Raw genomic sequence first — 14,750 nt, 5'->3', positions numbered from 1 at the left:
TCCATTTTTGTGTGTGTATAATACCCAAAGCACGACCTTTCCGTGACGGGCCGGACCGGTCTGGACCGGATCGGGTCATTGTTTCCATTGATACGCGGGTCTGACTTAACCGGGTTTTTCACGCCGTAACCCTCTGTAAGTCTGCATCCTTTCTCTCTCTCGTAATCCCCTCCTCCCATGGCCGCTATTTCTCCTCCTGCAGCCGTGAGTCATCCCTCTCAGTGAAGATTTCTTCTCACGTCTCCTGTAGACCGTTCTTCGACTCAGATTGTGGCTTGCTCGTTTCCTTGGATTTCGATCTACCGTCGTCGGGACTCGGGTGCCTTTTGATTTCTCTGATCGGCAGAGATGTTGCAGCATCAGATAGTTCAATCTCCGGCGAGATTAGGGTTAACGAGCCCTGCTTCTCCCTCCGTCCAAAATCCTACCCCTCCTCGCCATCCCACCTCTTCTTCATCCTCTCAATCTCAGCACCACCAGATCCCGCCTCCATCCAATCTCCCTCCCTCCGCCTTTGCTTCCCCGGCGTCGGCGGCGGCGACCATCTCCTCCGCCTCTCTCCTCCCTCTCCTCCCTCCGCTGCCCCGAGCTCAGGCTCTTCTCCAGCAGATGGCGGTTTTGGCTTCCAAGCTCTTCGACGTCTCCCCCAATCGTTCTCTTTGGCTCTCCGCCTTCCGCGGTTCTCTCCCTTCGTTCCTCTCCTCGCACTCGCTCCAGCCGCCTCCGCCGCTGGAAAACCCTAACCCTTCTTCCACCAAGGAGATCCTCTCTCTCTTCAATTCCCTGCAGACCCAGCTCTTCGAGGCCGTGACGGAGCTCCAGGAGATCCTCGATCTCCAGGACGCGAAACAGAAGGTGGCGCGTGAGATCAAATCCAAGGATGCTTCCCTCCTCGCCTTCGCCAACAAGCTCAAGGAAGCGGAACGAGTTCTGGACATGCTCGTAGATGATTACTCCGATTATCGCCGGCCGAAACAAGCCAGGACAGGAGATGAGTCGCGGGAGGAGGAAGATGACGATGAGTCCTCATCCTCTGTTAACACCACTGTTGCTTCTCAGTTGAAGCTGAAGGACATATTGTCTTACGCTCACAGGATTAGCTACACTACGTTTGCTCCGCCGGAATTTGGCGCTGGGCAAGCACCTCTCCGTGGTGCGTTGCCCCCGGCTCCTCAGGATGAGCAAATGAGAGCTTCTCAGCTGTATAACTTCGCTGATCTCGATGTGGGCATTCCCAAATCGACGGAGAGTGATGAGAAGAAAGTGGAGGCTCTTATGGAACCGCCTCGGCCTAGTGGTCCGGTGGATATCTCAGCCATTCAGGGTCTGCTTCCACCGAATATCGCGGTTCCGTCGGGATGGAAACCTGGGATGCCGGTGGAATTGCCGAAAGATTTGCCTATGCCGCCTCCCGGATGGAAACCTGGGGACCCGGTTGTATTGCCGCCATTGGAGTCGATCCCTGCGGCTAGAGGTGATGAGCAACAGCCCCTCGTGCCTAGGCCTCCTCCAGGGCTGCATCGGGCGCCTGAGGTTATACAGGTTCGACCAGTTCAGCTCGACATTTTGGAAGACGATGATAGCAGCGATTACAGTAGCGATGAGGCGAGTTCGGATGATGAGGATTGATCTTGTTACTGGTTCTGCCTCCATAAATGTCTCCTTGAGCCTGTGTTTTTTTTTTCTTGAATGGAAACTCCATGTAAGGTAAAGCTAGTTGCCACTCTTCTAGACTTTGAATCCCATCTTGATTACCTAGGATTTAGATTTCACATCTCATGTGGATCGTTTCTCGCCACGATTTGAGTTGAGTTCCGACCCTTTGAAGTTTGAATCTGTGATGGGATAATAGAAAAGACATACACTTGTGTTGTTAAGTTTGTAGTCTTAGCTCCCCAAGAGGCAGAGAATATTTGGTTTGGTGTATCTATAGAATAGAATGTTCCATCGGAAGAAACCAAGACAACGGAAGGATGGGGAAGCATAGGGGTGGCCATTTCTAGTTTCGGTTCGGTTATATTCGATGTCGTTATTTAAAAAAGACAGTTCCTTTGATAAAATGTATACTGTATGTGCGTGTTATTTTATTGACAATTATGTATATGATAAATAACCATCAACCAACGTATATGTAACGTCTGCGGCATATTATGTCGAAGTCTCAGTTGATTACACAAAAAATTATGGAATAAAACTTTAAAATTGGTGGTTTAATTAATTAAAAATATCTGGTTGAAATGAGAGCCAAAATTGTGATATGGAAGTTTAATCAAAAGATTAATATTGGGCTTAGTTGGGCCCACTTCAAATATATGGGCTTAGATTAATATTATTGCTTTTTATTAAGAGAAAAACCCTAGAAATACCCCCCCTTCAAATCACACTCTTGCATCTCGTTGATAGCGAAAACCCTAGGTAGGATTCGCGATTTTCTCAGGTCTGCAGAAATGGTCGCCGCCGTAGCCGCTGCCCGTCCTTCGGTCACCGTCCAACATGTCGACGGTGACATGAGCACCGATCAGGTCGCCACCATCCCCTTGCCGGACGTTATGAAGGCTCCGGTTCGTCCCGACGTCGTCAACTTCGTCCACGCCCAAATCTCCAATAACAGCCGTCAACCTTACGCCGTCTCCAAGCGCGCTGGTCACCAGACTTCCGCCGAGTCATGGGGTACGGGACGTGCCGTGTCGCGTATCCCTCGTGTTCCCGGTGGTGGTACTCACCGAGCCGGTCAGGGAGCATTCGGGAATATGTGCCGAGGTGGTCGGATGTTCGCTCCGACGAAAATTTGGCGCCGATGGCACCGCCGTGTCAATGTCAATATGAAGAGGTGTAACGTCTGCGGCATATTATGTCGAAGTCTCAGTTGATTACACAAAAAATTATGGAATAAAACTTTAAAATTGGTGGTTTAATTAATTAAAAATATCTGGTTGAAATGAGAGCCAAAATTGTGATATGGAAGTTTAATCAAAAGATTAATATTGGGCTTAGTTGGGCCCACTTCAAATATATGGGCTTAGATTAATATTATTGCTTTTTATTAAGAGAAAAACCCTAGAAATACCCCCCCTTCAAATCACACTCTTGCATCTCGTTGATAGCGAAAACCCTAGGTAGGATTCGCGATTTTCTCAGGTCTGCAGAAATGGTCGCCGCCGTAGCCGCTGCCCGTCCTTCGGTCACCGTCCAACATGTCGACGGTGACATGAGCACCGATCAGGTCGCCACCATCCCCTTGCCGGACGTTATGAAGGCTCCGGTTCGTCCCGACGTCGTCAACTTCGTCCACGCCCAAATCTCCAATAACAGCCGTCAACCTTACGCCGTCTCCAAGCGCGCTGGTCACCAGACTTCCGCCGAGTCATGGGGTACGGGACGTGCCGTGTCGCGTATCCCTCGTGTTCCCGGTGGTGGTACTCACCGAGCCGGTCAGGGAGCATTCGGGAATATGTGCCGAGGTGGTCGGATGTTCGCTCCGACGAAAATTTGGCGCCGATGGCACCGCCGTGTCAATGTCAATATGAAGAGGTACGCCATCGTCTCGGCCATCCCCGCCACAGCGATCCCATCGCTGGTGATGGCTCGTGGTCACCGGATCGAGAGCGTGCCGGAGATGCCATTGGTTGTCAGTGACTCCGTCGAGGCCGTGGAGAAGACCTCTGCCGCAATCAAGATGTTGAAGCAGATCGGTGCTTTCGCCGACGCCGAGAAAGCGAAGGACAGCCTCGGTATCCGCCCTGGTAAAGGTAAAATGAGGAACTGCCGTTACATCTCCCGGAAAGGTCCTCTGATTGTGTACGGGACAGAGGGCGCGAAGCTCGTGAAGGCATTCAGGAACATTCCTGGTGTCGATGTGTGCAATGTCGAGAGGCTGAACTTGCTCAAGCTCGCTCCTGGTGGTCACTTGGGCAGGTTCGTGATCTGGACCAAATCAGCTTTCGAGAAGCTGGAATCGATCTACGGTTCATTCGACAAGCCATCTGAGAAGAAGAAGGGGTACGTTCTACCGCGTCCGAAGATGGCGAATGCAGATCTTGCTAGGATCATCAACTCGGACGAGGTCCAGAGCGTGGTGAAGCCGATCAAGAAGGATGTGAAGAGGGCTGTGCTCAAGAAGAATCCGCTGAAGAACCTGAACGTGATGCTGAAACTCAATCCTTACGCCAAGACCGCGAGGAGAATGTCTCTGTTGGCGGAAGCTCAGAGGGTTAAGGCGAAGAAGGAGAAGCTCGACAAGAAGAGGAAGCCCATCTCTAAGGTATACGCCATTTCCCCTTTTTTCCCTCTGTTTCTCCGTTTACCGTATTGCTGATTGATATGTTATGCCCACCATCTGGTAGATTCAATTCATTTCTCGTTTGTAATCTGAATTCGATCTCATATGTTGACGTTGTCTGGTCATTGGAATATCTTACTAAAGGAGGAGGCGGCGGCAATAAGAGCGGCAGGGAAAGCATGGTACCAGACAATGATATCGGACAGTGATTACACCGAGTTTGATAACTTCTCCAAGTGGCTTGGCGTTAGTCAGTAGGAAGGATTTTTGTTCTCAGATGTCTTTCTTTTGATCTTTCACTCTCCTTTTGGATAATCTGAGAGATTTATTTAGCTTCTTCATGTTCCGTGCCATGTTTTGGGAGCTGTTTCAAAAGGGGATATATGGCTTATCAAAGTGGAACTATGAACCAAAATTGTTTTCACTGTTTTTGTTAGGGTTTTATTTGATTCTATAGAAATTGTATCAAATTTGAATTGGTTGTCTGCACTTGGTTTGATTTTAGAATCATTTTGTTACATGAATACCAAATGAAAATTAGATTTTGATAATTAGCCTTGGATAATTCAGGTTTTGGTTTTGATTCCGTATTTTGCCAAATTTGATTTAGGAAATAGATTTGGCTTTTACCCGGGTTTTGTTTGCTGCATTTTTGTTGTGTAAAAAATGTGATAGATTTCGCTAGGATTTGATTTCCAATTAAAATTTTAAAATCCCAAGAGTCACTTTCAATCCTACATTGAAATGTGCAACAAATCCTTTGGAAGGAATTTTAGAAACATTAATTTGACAAAGGAGAGAGAATTATGTGATATTTAAAAAATGGATCATTAGTAAATCCAAAACAAAACCTTCTCTTTCAGAGAAAGGGTTCTAATTTAAGAGCGAGGCTTCTCTTTCTTCTCTTTGAAGAGAGCCAAGAGGGAAACACCAGAGACCTTCACCACCTTGAACCTGACACCGGGAATATCTCCGACGGCATGACCCTTACGACCAAACCCTGCAATCAACACCTCATCCTGCCCACAACATTTTTTTCCATCAGCAAGAAACAAAAGCATCGAGCTTTTTCCATTCATTCATTCCATCAAACTCACGTTTTCTTCTATATAGTTCAAGCACCCATCGTTCGGGACAAAAGCTGCAATCTTCTTCCCGTTCTTGATCAGTTGAACCCTAGCACACTTTCTGATGGCAGAGTTCGGCTGCTTAGCCTCAATACCACTGCGCATATATATATCACACACCATTAACCATGCTGATGTATGCATTTCAAGCTCGATAAGAATTCAGAGGAAAAGGGTTTGCATATGAAGCCTTCCTTACATCTTCTCGAGGACGATTCCCTTTGCGTGTGAAGACCCGGCAAAGGGTTTCTTCCATTCGTTCCCGAGGTGAGACTTCTTGTAAGACTTATCGGCCCACCTCTGCCTTCTGCGGTGGTTTCGCAGCTTGCGGGCAGCTCCCATACCCCGTGTCTTCCTGAGAAAATCAAATATTACAAAAACAAAGAACAAGAATCATCAATCGCTTCGATGCATTACACGATCAGAATAACCATCATGATTGAAAGGAACATGTTCAAACAAGACACTTTACTACCAACCAAATACTTAAATCGAAAACAGGGTATACCATACAAATGAAAGCAGACAAACATACCATTACTTCTATTTGGAAGCACTCCATCAGTTGGCTACCATTGCCCGTGAGGAATTTTCCGACAAAAGCAACTAAACAAGCGGTTCAAGAAACACTGTTGCACTTTGTAAACATTCAAGTAAAATGGGATCATCGAACTACAGCACAACAGAATCAATAAACCCTAAAAGATCCCATATTTGTTGAATTCAAAAGCAATAAAACATCGTATAAATACTTAAATATAAGACCTTCCGACACCAACACGAACGACATACAAAAGCGATAAGAGAACCCCACCGTAGCTCTTTACAGCTCAAAACGTAAGACCAAAGATTTCTAAATGTGACCGCATAACAAAATTCTCTAGCCGAAACGAAACTCAGGGAGAATCGGAAACCGAGAGAATCTAACGATTCACAGGAAAATCGATACAATACGAACCATCTCTCTAAGAGAACAGATCGGTACGAAATCCACTATCCCTTTTCACCGAAACATGAAGAGAAGAACAAAGAGATTGCCGTGAAAACAGAAAACAAGGGTCGAAGGTCGGAGATCAGAGAGAGAGAGAGATGCGTACCCCATGTTTGCGAAAGATAGAGCTCAGCCACGGAAGAGAGAGTGCGAAGAAGCAGAGAGCTGAGACTAAAAGAAGCCCTAACCGGACAAGTATTTATACCATGACGAGGAAGCCTCGACCATTTAGCATCTTATTGGATCCTGATGGCCCAATGGTAAAACCTTGACTCAAGGTTTAAAAACGAACGGGTTTATAATTTTTTTTTAAAATTAAAAAAAATTCAAATAGAACCGAACTAAATAAAAAAAATTAATAATTGAAAATTGATACATCTTATAAGAAAATAATTTTTTTAAATCAGAATCGAACTAAATCGGAACTGAATATAACTAAAGCGAATTCAATATAAAATCAAACACGTTATATTTTTTAAAAAACCAAATTAATTGAATCCAATCTCAAATCCAAATAAGCCAAGGTCATGTTATCTTGTTCACATCATTATTGACTGTTTATTTATTAATTAAAATTATAAAATTTTGTTGTTTTGTTTGAAAGTTAATCATATATTTTGTGTTTTATTATTGATAATTTAAGTTTATATGTTGATTTGGAATAAACTAGCAAATTCATCTGGAATAAACCATATCTAGTTGAGCATTTTGTTTTTATGAAATCCCCTAAGAAAATGAATGAATTTGTTTCATTAGAAATAATCATTTGAATTAAGTTCATGGGCTTACCGTCAACCGTACAATAACAAATGGGTTTAATCAACGTATTCCTACGCGCGTACATAGCGCGTGATCTGCACTGCCCCTCTAATGGTATGGTCCATAATCAAATAGTCTAATGGAAATAAATGTTTTAAGACCGACAGATAACCGTATGGGTTTTTTTCACAATTAAAGAGATCTATTTATCATCCAGAGCAAGTGGCTTATACACCGTTGGATTGTACCAAGGAATTATCTAAAAAGAATGGACGGCCGCGATCGCTTAAGTACATAAGCCCGAGAGAGCGAATACCAACCCCTGACCTAATCCGAGTCACGTGCACTGACTAGGCCGCCGCCACGTCAGCAACCCCGATTGCGAGAAACCGGCAGTAGCAGGTAAAAAAGGCGCACCAAAGATGACGCCGGTCGCCAACACCCCCAGGCGACACGCACCGGCTCATCCGGTCCCCACTGAACCATTAATAACCACGACATACATCTGTCGACACACGTGGATGAATCATGTCCGTCCATCTTAAACTGATAAGATCCCGATCCTACGGTTGTTATTAGTTATTCGCCGCTCTACTGAGCCTGTTGGAATCCAAAGGGGGAGAGAAGCTCCAGAAGCTCGTCAATGGCGGATTGGATTTTCGTCAAGCAGTTCAATCGAGAAAGCGAAGGAGAATAAAAAAAAGAAGAGTATGATAAAGTTTACGTGAAGAATAAATCGCAGATTCGGTTGGACCGTAATCAGCATCAAGCTGTTCCTGAGTCATATGGTTAGAGAATCTTTTTTCTTCTTTCACCTTTTTTCTTTGCTCTTTCGCAAAAGTGAGATTGTGATTCGTTTTGGAAATTGTTAGTTTGCGGTTTCTTTTATTGAGAGATAGACCTTAAACAATGGCGAGCTTGAATTCCACGCTGGTAAAGGTGTCAGTGGGAGCTCTTTCTCGCTGCTCTCTCTCTCTCTCAGCTCATAGCACTGTCTACAGATGCTGCAGTGAACAGTTGCTTGGGGTTCGGATTCAGATGGGAATTTGTATTCGCCGAGGTTGTTGATGGTGCTGAGATCGCGAGGTTGAAGATGGAGGAAATGAGAGGAGGTGTTCCCACGTGGCAGGACGAGTTAGCGAGTCTCGTTGACACCGCGTTACAATACGACGGAGCTCGGTTAGGCCAGTTGGCGGCGGAATCCGGATCAAAGAGATCGGGTTTCGGTTCGGTGGATGGATCCCAACCAGTGGAGAGCTTGAAGGATCAAATGGCTGGGTTCATGAAGTCATGGGGAGAGATGCTTCTGGACCTGGGGAAGGGATGCAAAGACATATTGCAGCAGACGGTGGTGAATGAGGAATCGTTCGTGATGCAGAAGCTCAGTAAACCGGCGGCTAAGGTTAAGAAGAAGCTAAGGTTTTTGAACGAGTTCTTGCCTGAGGATCGTGATCCTGTTCATGCCTGGCCTGTGATTTTCTTCGTCTTCCTCCTTGCTCTTACAGGTAAAGACATATATAGCCTGTGGTTTTGCATCTGGTTCCATTCCTGGGTTTGTGTCATATATGCATTCAAAATTTCAGATAAATCAATGTCTAGAATGCTCGCCATAAGAACTGGATCTTTAAGAAATTACTAGAATTGTTCAATCTCTGGGTTCCAGCTTTTGCGTTTTCAATTAACCAGAGGTGTTCATTGATGAAGCTTGTATCAATTGTCTACATCATTTACACTTCTTTCAATTTACTTATTGAACAATGGTGTCATTTTACTGACATTCAACATTGAATTGCAGCACTAGGTTTTAGTGCGGAACGCGATAGATCAGTCCCGGTGATCAAGAAAATCTGCTTGCATCCTCCTGGTGCAAGCCGTGTACAGCTTCCAGACGGTAGATACTTAGCTTACCAGGAGCTCGGTGTTTCAGCTGACAGAGCTAGATACTCTCTCATCGTTCCTCATTCTTTTCTTTCCTCTCGACTTGCAGGTAGGTAGAAAACAAATCCACATTTGTTTCCATTACTTTTCATGATGCTGTTATCTCTTGTGAATCTGTTTATAAACCATATAGATTCTTGCCTCTTACGCTTTTGAGTAATTTACTTAATCAAGGAATACCCGGAATGAAAAGATCATTGCTAGAAGAATTTGGTGTCCGGTTAGTGGCATATGATCTTCCTGGGTTTGGAGAGAGTGACCCTCATCCAGGTCGGAACCTTAGCTCGTCAGCCTCCGATATGATTAACCTGGCTGATGCCATCAGAATCGGCGACAACATCTGGGTACTGGGTTACTCCAGTGGTAGCATGCATGCCTGGGCTGCCATGAGATACTTTCCTGACAGAATAGCCGGTATTGCTAATCATTCCCACAGTGCTTTGCATATCTTGCATTCACTTTTATGGAGAACCTGAATAAATATCATTACAGGTGCAGCAATGGTGGCTCCAGTGATCAATCCGTACGAGCCAGGCTTCACCAATGAAGAAACGGCAAAAACATGGGGGCAATGGCTACCGAAGAAGAAATTTATGTACTTTTTAGCACACCGGGTGCCGAGCTTCCTTCCCTTCTTCTATCGTAGGTCCTTTCTCTCCGGCAAGCTCGAGCAGCTGGATAAGTGGATGTCTATATCATTAGGAGAGAGAGTAAGTCTATTCTCATCGAGGGTCCTAACTAATAATCAATTTCATTACAGTATAAAAACAGATTTTCGTATGGGAAACAGAGCTAAACCACAAAGCTACTGTCTTTTTTTCAGGATAAACTTGTTGTCAAAGGTCCAGCTTTTGAGGAGTTTTACCAAAGGAATGTGGAGGAATCTGTCCGACAGGGAAGTGCCAAACCATTTGTTGAAGAAGCCAAGATGCAGGTATCGGACTGGGGCTTTAGCCTGTCCGAATTCCGAGTTCAGAAGAAGTGTAGGAAAAATGGCTTCCTCTCTTGGCTAATGTCCATTTACAGCGAAGACGAATGTGAGCTCACCGGATTCCAAAAACCCATTCACATCTGGCAGGTTTGTCCGAAACACTGCTCTCCTCTCTCCATCTCTTCTTTGTTTAACACAATATCATTGGAAAATAGGAGCAGGTACGGGCCACGTATCCGAGACTTTTGGGTTATCTCGAGTTTTATGAGGTGTTACCCAGTCTCTTCTAGCACCCGAAAGTCAGATATCCAAGATAATTTTTGGATAACCGTAGATATCCAAACTTGAGTTTAAATACAAAGTTTCGCTTTTCTTTCAAAATATATATCATATATTGACTTGGTTTGAAATTTTATAAGATTGTATGTAATATCTCTATAAACTAGGGGTAAAAACACCACTTTAGTGTTCATTCGGTTATCGGCAGGTAAAAATACCGATCTAAAAAACAATTACCCGAACCCAATTTTCAGGTTTTCCTCTCGTTGTAACCCGATATCATCTCATATAGTGCTTGGGGTAATGAATTCGGGTACCGGACCCAATGTGTCCGATGGGTATCCGAATTTCGGATTTTCTATTTGCCTTTCCCTAAAACGGAAACAAAAACTATAAGAATATTGATTTGCTTGTGCCAGGGGATGGATGACGAGGTTGCTCCGCCGGCAATGGTGGAATACATAAGCAGAGTCATTCCGGAAGCGACGGTCCATCGGCTCCCGAGAGAAGGCCACTTCTCCTTCTTCCTTTTCTGCGACGATTGCCATCGAAACATCTTCTCCGCTCTCTTTGGACATCCCAAAGGTCCTCTCCGTAAAGTAGAAGAGAGAGTAAGCAATACTGAAACATAGAAAGACTTCTCCTTTTCCAAGTTTGGTGAGTAAACACATCAATCGAAGAGGTTGATGATTTTTTTTGTGTGTGGAGAATGTGCCAGCAAATGAAATATTCATACTGAAGGGTCCAGTTACAGTTGAACAGAACTTTAAAATTATCATAAACCCTGAAAATAAAAATAAATAACGATAAATAAATAATAAAATAAACAAATGACGGACGCTTACACTGCACAAATGAATCAGACATCCGTACTGGACATACGGACATATTCTCAGAGACGAATCTTTCAAATACATTCGTGAAAGTACACAACAGTTACACCTCAACTCCCTGCGATCTCCACCTTCGGTGGGGCCGAAAACCTCCTCTGTACGGACACAACAGGTGAGCCCGAGTACGATAGCCGTTTCTTAGCCGATGCCCTGTCCGCCACTACCACGCCATTTTCATCGGTCACCGACTTGAGCTTGCCTCGTGCCGATTCAGTATGAACCATGTAGCTCGGGAGGGACAGGATGGACGGTGAGCAGGCCAGGCTCTCGTCCTCTCTGATGGATGATCCTGCCATTCTGTGCCTCGGGTTCTTCTCAGGCTGGATTGACACCATGTTTTTCTCGTCATCGTCCTGACCAGAACGGCTTGCGTTCTCGGATTTTCGTGAAGACGGGATAAGGATTGGCCTGGATGGCATCGGAGGGGAAAGAAAACTGTTCTTCCTCGGGGTATTAGGTTGAGTTGAACTATTGAGTTGGCTACGGATGACGGATTTTGTGATCTCTCCTCTTGGGCTGTTTCGGATATTCACACTCTTAACCGATAAATTCTCCTTGCCATTGTTGTTGTTTTCTTTCTCTGGATTCTCCCATGGCCGACCAGTCATCCGCCTCTCTAACCAGCTTCATCCCCAAGTGGGATTGCTTGGATCCATGAACAATATCAGGTTTGCCTGTCTTGCATTGTTCTTCCTGGTTTGCTGCAACGATGACAGTATGATCAGAAAGACGTTGTGTTTTGCTCATTTCATGAGAATTAAACGCAGCTGAATTCCTATTCAAACAAATTAACGGGACATGGATTCCACGAGCAAAAGAGGCAACAAATTCAGCTACCACAGCCGAGTTTGTTGAGTTTTCCGAGTGATACACATATGGTTGAACCATACAAGTAGGAGTAACGAGTATATCAGGTCATATGGAAAAACCTGATGGGAGTATGCATACGCCAATGCCCTTTCTCTTCGCATCGCTGCCTCATATTTGCTCAGCAGATTGGCTTCAACTTGTTCCTTTGACTGCGTACCATCATTCCAATCATCCCCATTCTGTAGCCACAACCAAAAATGAAAAAAAAAAAAAGGTTAAACAAGAGCATAATCCAAATGATTGTATCAATTGCTAAGGGGACAGTTTAGTTGATGACATTTCACTATCCCAATGAAAACTTGACCATTCTTTAAGAGAGAGAAGAGAGAGAGAGAGAGACCCTCAAATCGGTGAGCTCTTTGGCATGCTTCTGAAGGAGTTGCTTCTGGCGAGCCTGGTTCTCTTCTGACATTCTGATTCTCCTTACTCGAATCTGTGACTGCACACGAGAGAGAGTCTACATACATTTAAGGGTATTCACTGCTTGTCGTTTCACGACAAGTCCATCCATTAGTGACTTGATTCTGACCAGCCCCCTCAAGGCCCGCAATGCTCTTCTTGACTGAAATTGAGTAACCGCAGATGAGAATGTGGTTGTAAACTAAGGGGTTGCTTGATAAAGAGATGTTTCAGAAAAATAGCAAAAAGAACTCGAAGAATAACTCCCAACAAATCCAAGAACAACTAACAACTCGTCAATAAACGACTGGAGAACTGGTAAATGAAAACAAAAAGTGTTTGATTCTTTAATCTCAAGAGCAGAAGAGTAAAGACAGTTTAATTCATTCCATGGAGATGAAAAATAGGCAATGTTTTAACACAATCTATCAGCTTGGTAGTATTCATTGATAGCGAAGGACATTTTGAGTGAGCAACTTGTCTGCAGAGAATTAGGCTAAAGTGTTAAAAGTAATAAAACATACCATATAGCCCCTAAATGCCATCTGAATCATGATGGCAACTGCTTCTTCTTTCGACTTTCCTGCAAATCTAGCAGGTGCAACACAATGAACAACTTCGGAGGTGGACTGAGATGAAACTTCAGGAATATCAGCAGCAACATCTGATGAGGGAGAGCACACCTCCTTGTTCTGTTCAGCTATCACCTCTGACACTTTCACCTCAATATGAGGGGAAGATGCTTTGAAAGTCTCCACCAAGATAAGATCAGAGATGACACCATTGTGGTTCTGAGGCAGTTTATGCTTGAATTTCTGAAAATATGCAACTATTAAGATGTCGAGAATCCTGACAACATGACATACATTTTATAAGCAAGAGATATGGGGAAAGAATTTCATAAATCAATACCTTCGAATCTGGGTTGAAAGCCTTCTTCACGTTAGAAAACCATTTCCCTTTCTTACTCATCGTGTTCTTTCCCTGCGTGATCCTGTCCAGATGAAGCAAACAAGTCATGTAAGAAGAGAGTGAATACAATAATCTCACCGAAAACAGAACATTGAACTCAGTGTTCCAAAACACAACAGGTAAAATGTAACATACAAACTAAAGATCAATCGATTCATAAATTCTGGTTAGGTTTCCTGGCAGTAGATGGAGAAAAAAGATAAGGGGTCAACCATCATTTCTCTTATCAACTGAAGTTAAGCAATACCCAAATCGACAACTTGAGGTATGAAAATGAAGTCACAATCGTCCAGGCAAAATCACAGAGCAATCAGTCAACGTAGTCATGTTTCATCCACCGAGATTCCTCGAAAATGTCAATGTTTTGAAGTTCATCAGGACTATCAGAACCCGTTAGACATGAAAATGGCGCAAATGTAAACAGATTCGTACCCAAGAATATGAAGCTACGTGACAGAATCTAAACTATGCTCCCAAAAAAACACGGTTCTGAACACAACGTAATCGACTGCTGGAGATCTCAATCCCCATTATCATAATTCACTATTAGTACCCAGTTATCGATAACGAAAACCCTAAACTGCGAAACATGGAGAAAACAGGAACAAACCTGTGAGAGACGGTAAGACCAGATCTGGACGGAGAAAAGCTCGTTTCGGACACAAAAGCTTCTGTAATCAGATTCTAGATCGCTGAGAGCTTCCCCGCAACTTTTTCGGAAATGAAAATTCGAAGAATTCGAATGGGCGAATTTAGGATCTTTGCTAATCTGAGAAGGCGATATGAGAGAGAGAAAGGATGAGAGGGAGAGGGGGATTGGATTCAATATGTGAGCCTCGCTTTTCTTTTTCTTTTCTCAGCTTCCCGCTCTTTTTTCGTATTTTTGTTTTTTCTGTTATTTATTGAGCTCCAAAACAAATCCACATAACCCCTTAATTTTCAATTTTTATATTTAAATATAAATATTTGATATATTGTCTAATTTTTTTTAAAAAAAGTAACGCCGATCTTAATATATTTTGAAATATTGATATTCATAACAACTAAAGTTCAGATCTTAAATTGAAAATTAGGGGGTTTTGTCTTCGCCGGAAGTGTTATGGTGGAAGCTTGTTTGGTTCAAGCAAGTAGTATCGAGATACGCCTTTATGCAGTGGGTTGCAATCCAATGGAGACTACCGACAAAGGACAGGTTGCTGCAATGGAATCAGATACAGAGCGCGACTTGCGTGCTATGCAATCAGAAGTAGAATCGCACAACCATCTATTCTACGAATGCTCCTACAGCAAAGAAATATGGCTGGCCCCAGCG

The 14,750-nt window shown here is 43.9% G+C and overlaps 4 protein-coding genes and 1 pseudogene across 9 annotated transcripts; 3 read left to right on the top strand and 2 right to left on the bottom strand.

Annotated features, from left to right (window-relative positions):
* The first annotated feature begins 97 nt into the window (after positions 1 to 97).
* On the top strand, positions 98 to 1,827 carry LOC104823245 (mediator of RNA polymerase II transcription subunit 4-like). Its single transcript, XM_010554717.1, has one exon. It carries the CDS (start codon positions 349 to 351, stop codon positions 1,627 to 1,629), a length of 1,281 nt encoding a protein of 426 aa, XP_010553019.1. The 5' UTR covers positions 98 to 348; the 3' UTR covers positions 1,630 to 1,827.
* A 542-nt stretch (positions 1,828 to 2,369) lies between these two features.
* Positions 2,370 to 4,731, top strand: LOC104823244 (60S ribosomal protein L4-1-like). 2 transcript variants are annotated; one of them, XM_010554716.2, is made up of 3 exons: positions 2,370 to 2,830; positions 3,532 to 4,261; positions 4,424 to 4,731. In XM_010554716.2, exons 1-3 carry the CDS (start codon positions 2,448 to 2,450, stop codon positions 4,535 to 4,537), a joined length of 1,227 nt encoding a protein of 408 aa, XP_010553018.1. In that variant the 5' UTR covers positions 2,370 to 2,447; the 3' UTR covers positions 4,538 to 4,731. The 2 variants fall into 2 exon arrangements, with proteins under 2 accessions (XP_010553018.1, XP_010553017.1); XM_010554715.2 differs by lacking the exon at positions 2,370 to 2,830 and having other exon boundaries at positions 3,149 to 4,261.
* Positions 4,732 to 4,978: 247 nt separating this feature from the next.
* Positions 4,979 to 6,607, bottom strand: LOC104823243 (40S ribosomal protein S23). Of its 2 annotated transcripts, none has more exons than XM_010554713.1 (4): positions 6,504 to 6,607; positions 5,606 to 5,761; positions 5,377 to 5,503; positions 4,979 to 5,298 (listed from the first exon to the last, which is right to left on the bottom strand). In XM_010554713.1, the coding sequence occupies exons 1-4, from the start codon at positions 6,506 to 6,508 to the stop codon at positions 5,158 to 5,160; spliced, it is 429 nt and encodes a 142-aa protein (XP_010553015.1). In that variant the 5' UTR covers positions 6,509 to 6,607; the 3' UTR covers positions 4,979 to 5,157. The 2 variants fall into 2 exon arrangements, with proteins under 2 accessions (XP_010553015.1, XP_010553016.1); XM_010554714.1 differs by lacking the exon at positions 6,504 to 6,607 and adding an exon at positions 5,942 to 6,012.
* Positions 6,608 to 7,752: 1,145 nt separating this feature from the next.
* Positions 7,753 to 11,051, top strand: LOC104823242. Of its 4 annotated transcripts, none has more exons than XM_010554710.2 (7): positions 7,753 to 7,944; positions 8,167 to 8,661; positions 8,952 to 9,143; positions 9,269 to 9,508; positions 9,587 to 9,804; positions 9,918 to 10,172; positions 10,724 to 11,051. In XM_010554710.2, exons 2-7 carry the CDS (start codon positions 8,250 to 8,252, stop codon positions 10,934 to 10,936), a joined length of 1,530 nt encoding a protein of 509 aa, XP_010553012.1. In that variant the 5' UTR covers positions 7,753 to 7,944; positions 8,167 to 8,249; the 3' UTR covers positions 10,937 to 11,051. The 4 variants fall into 4 exon arrangements, with proteins under 4 accessions (XP_010553012.1, XP_010553013.1, XP_010553011.1 ...); XM_010554711.2 differs by having other exon boundaries at positions 8,158 to 8,661; positions 9,593 to 9,804; XM_010554709.2 differs by having other exon boundaries at positions 8,158 to 8,661.
* A 194-nt stretch (positions 11,052 to 11,245) lies between these two features.
* LOC104824507 lies at positions 11,246 to 13,438 on the bottom strand (annotated as a pseudogene).
* Positions 13,439 to 14,750: the final 1,312 nt, after the last annotated feature.

The sequence above is a fragment of the Tarenaya hassleriana genome, unplaced genomic scaffold (genome assembly GCF_000463585.1).
Source record: "Tarenaya hassleriana unplaced genomic scaffold, ASM46358v1 Cleome4, whole genome shotgun sequence".
NCBI classification, from domain to species: Eukaryota; Viridiplantae; Streptophyta; class Magnoliopsida; order Brassicales; family Cleomaceae; genus Tarenaya; species Tarenaya hassleriana.
Note: the sequence above shows the minus strand (reverse complement) of the source record. Positions and strands in the feature narration are given on the sequence as shown.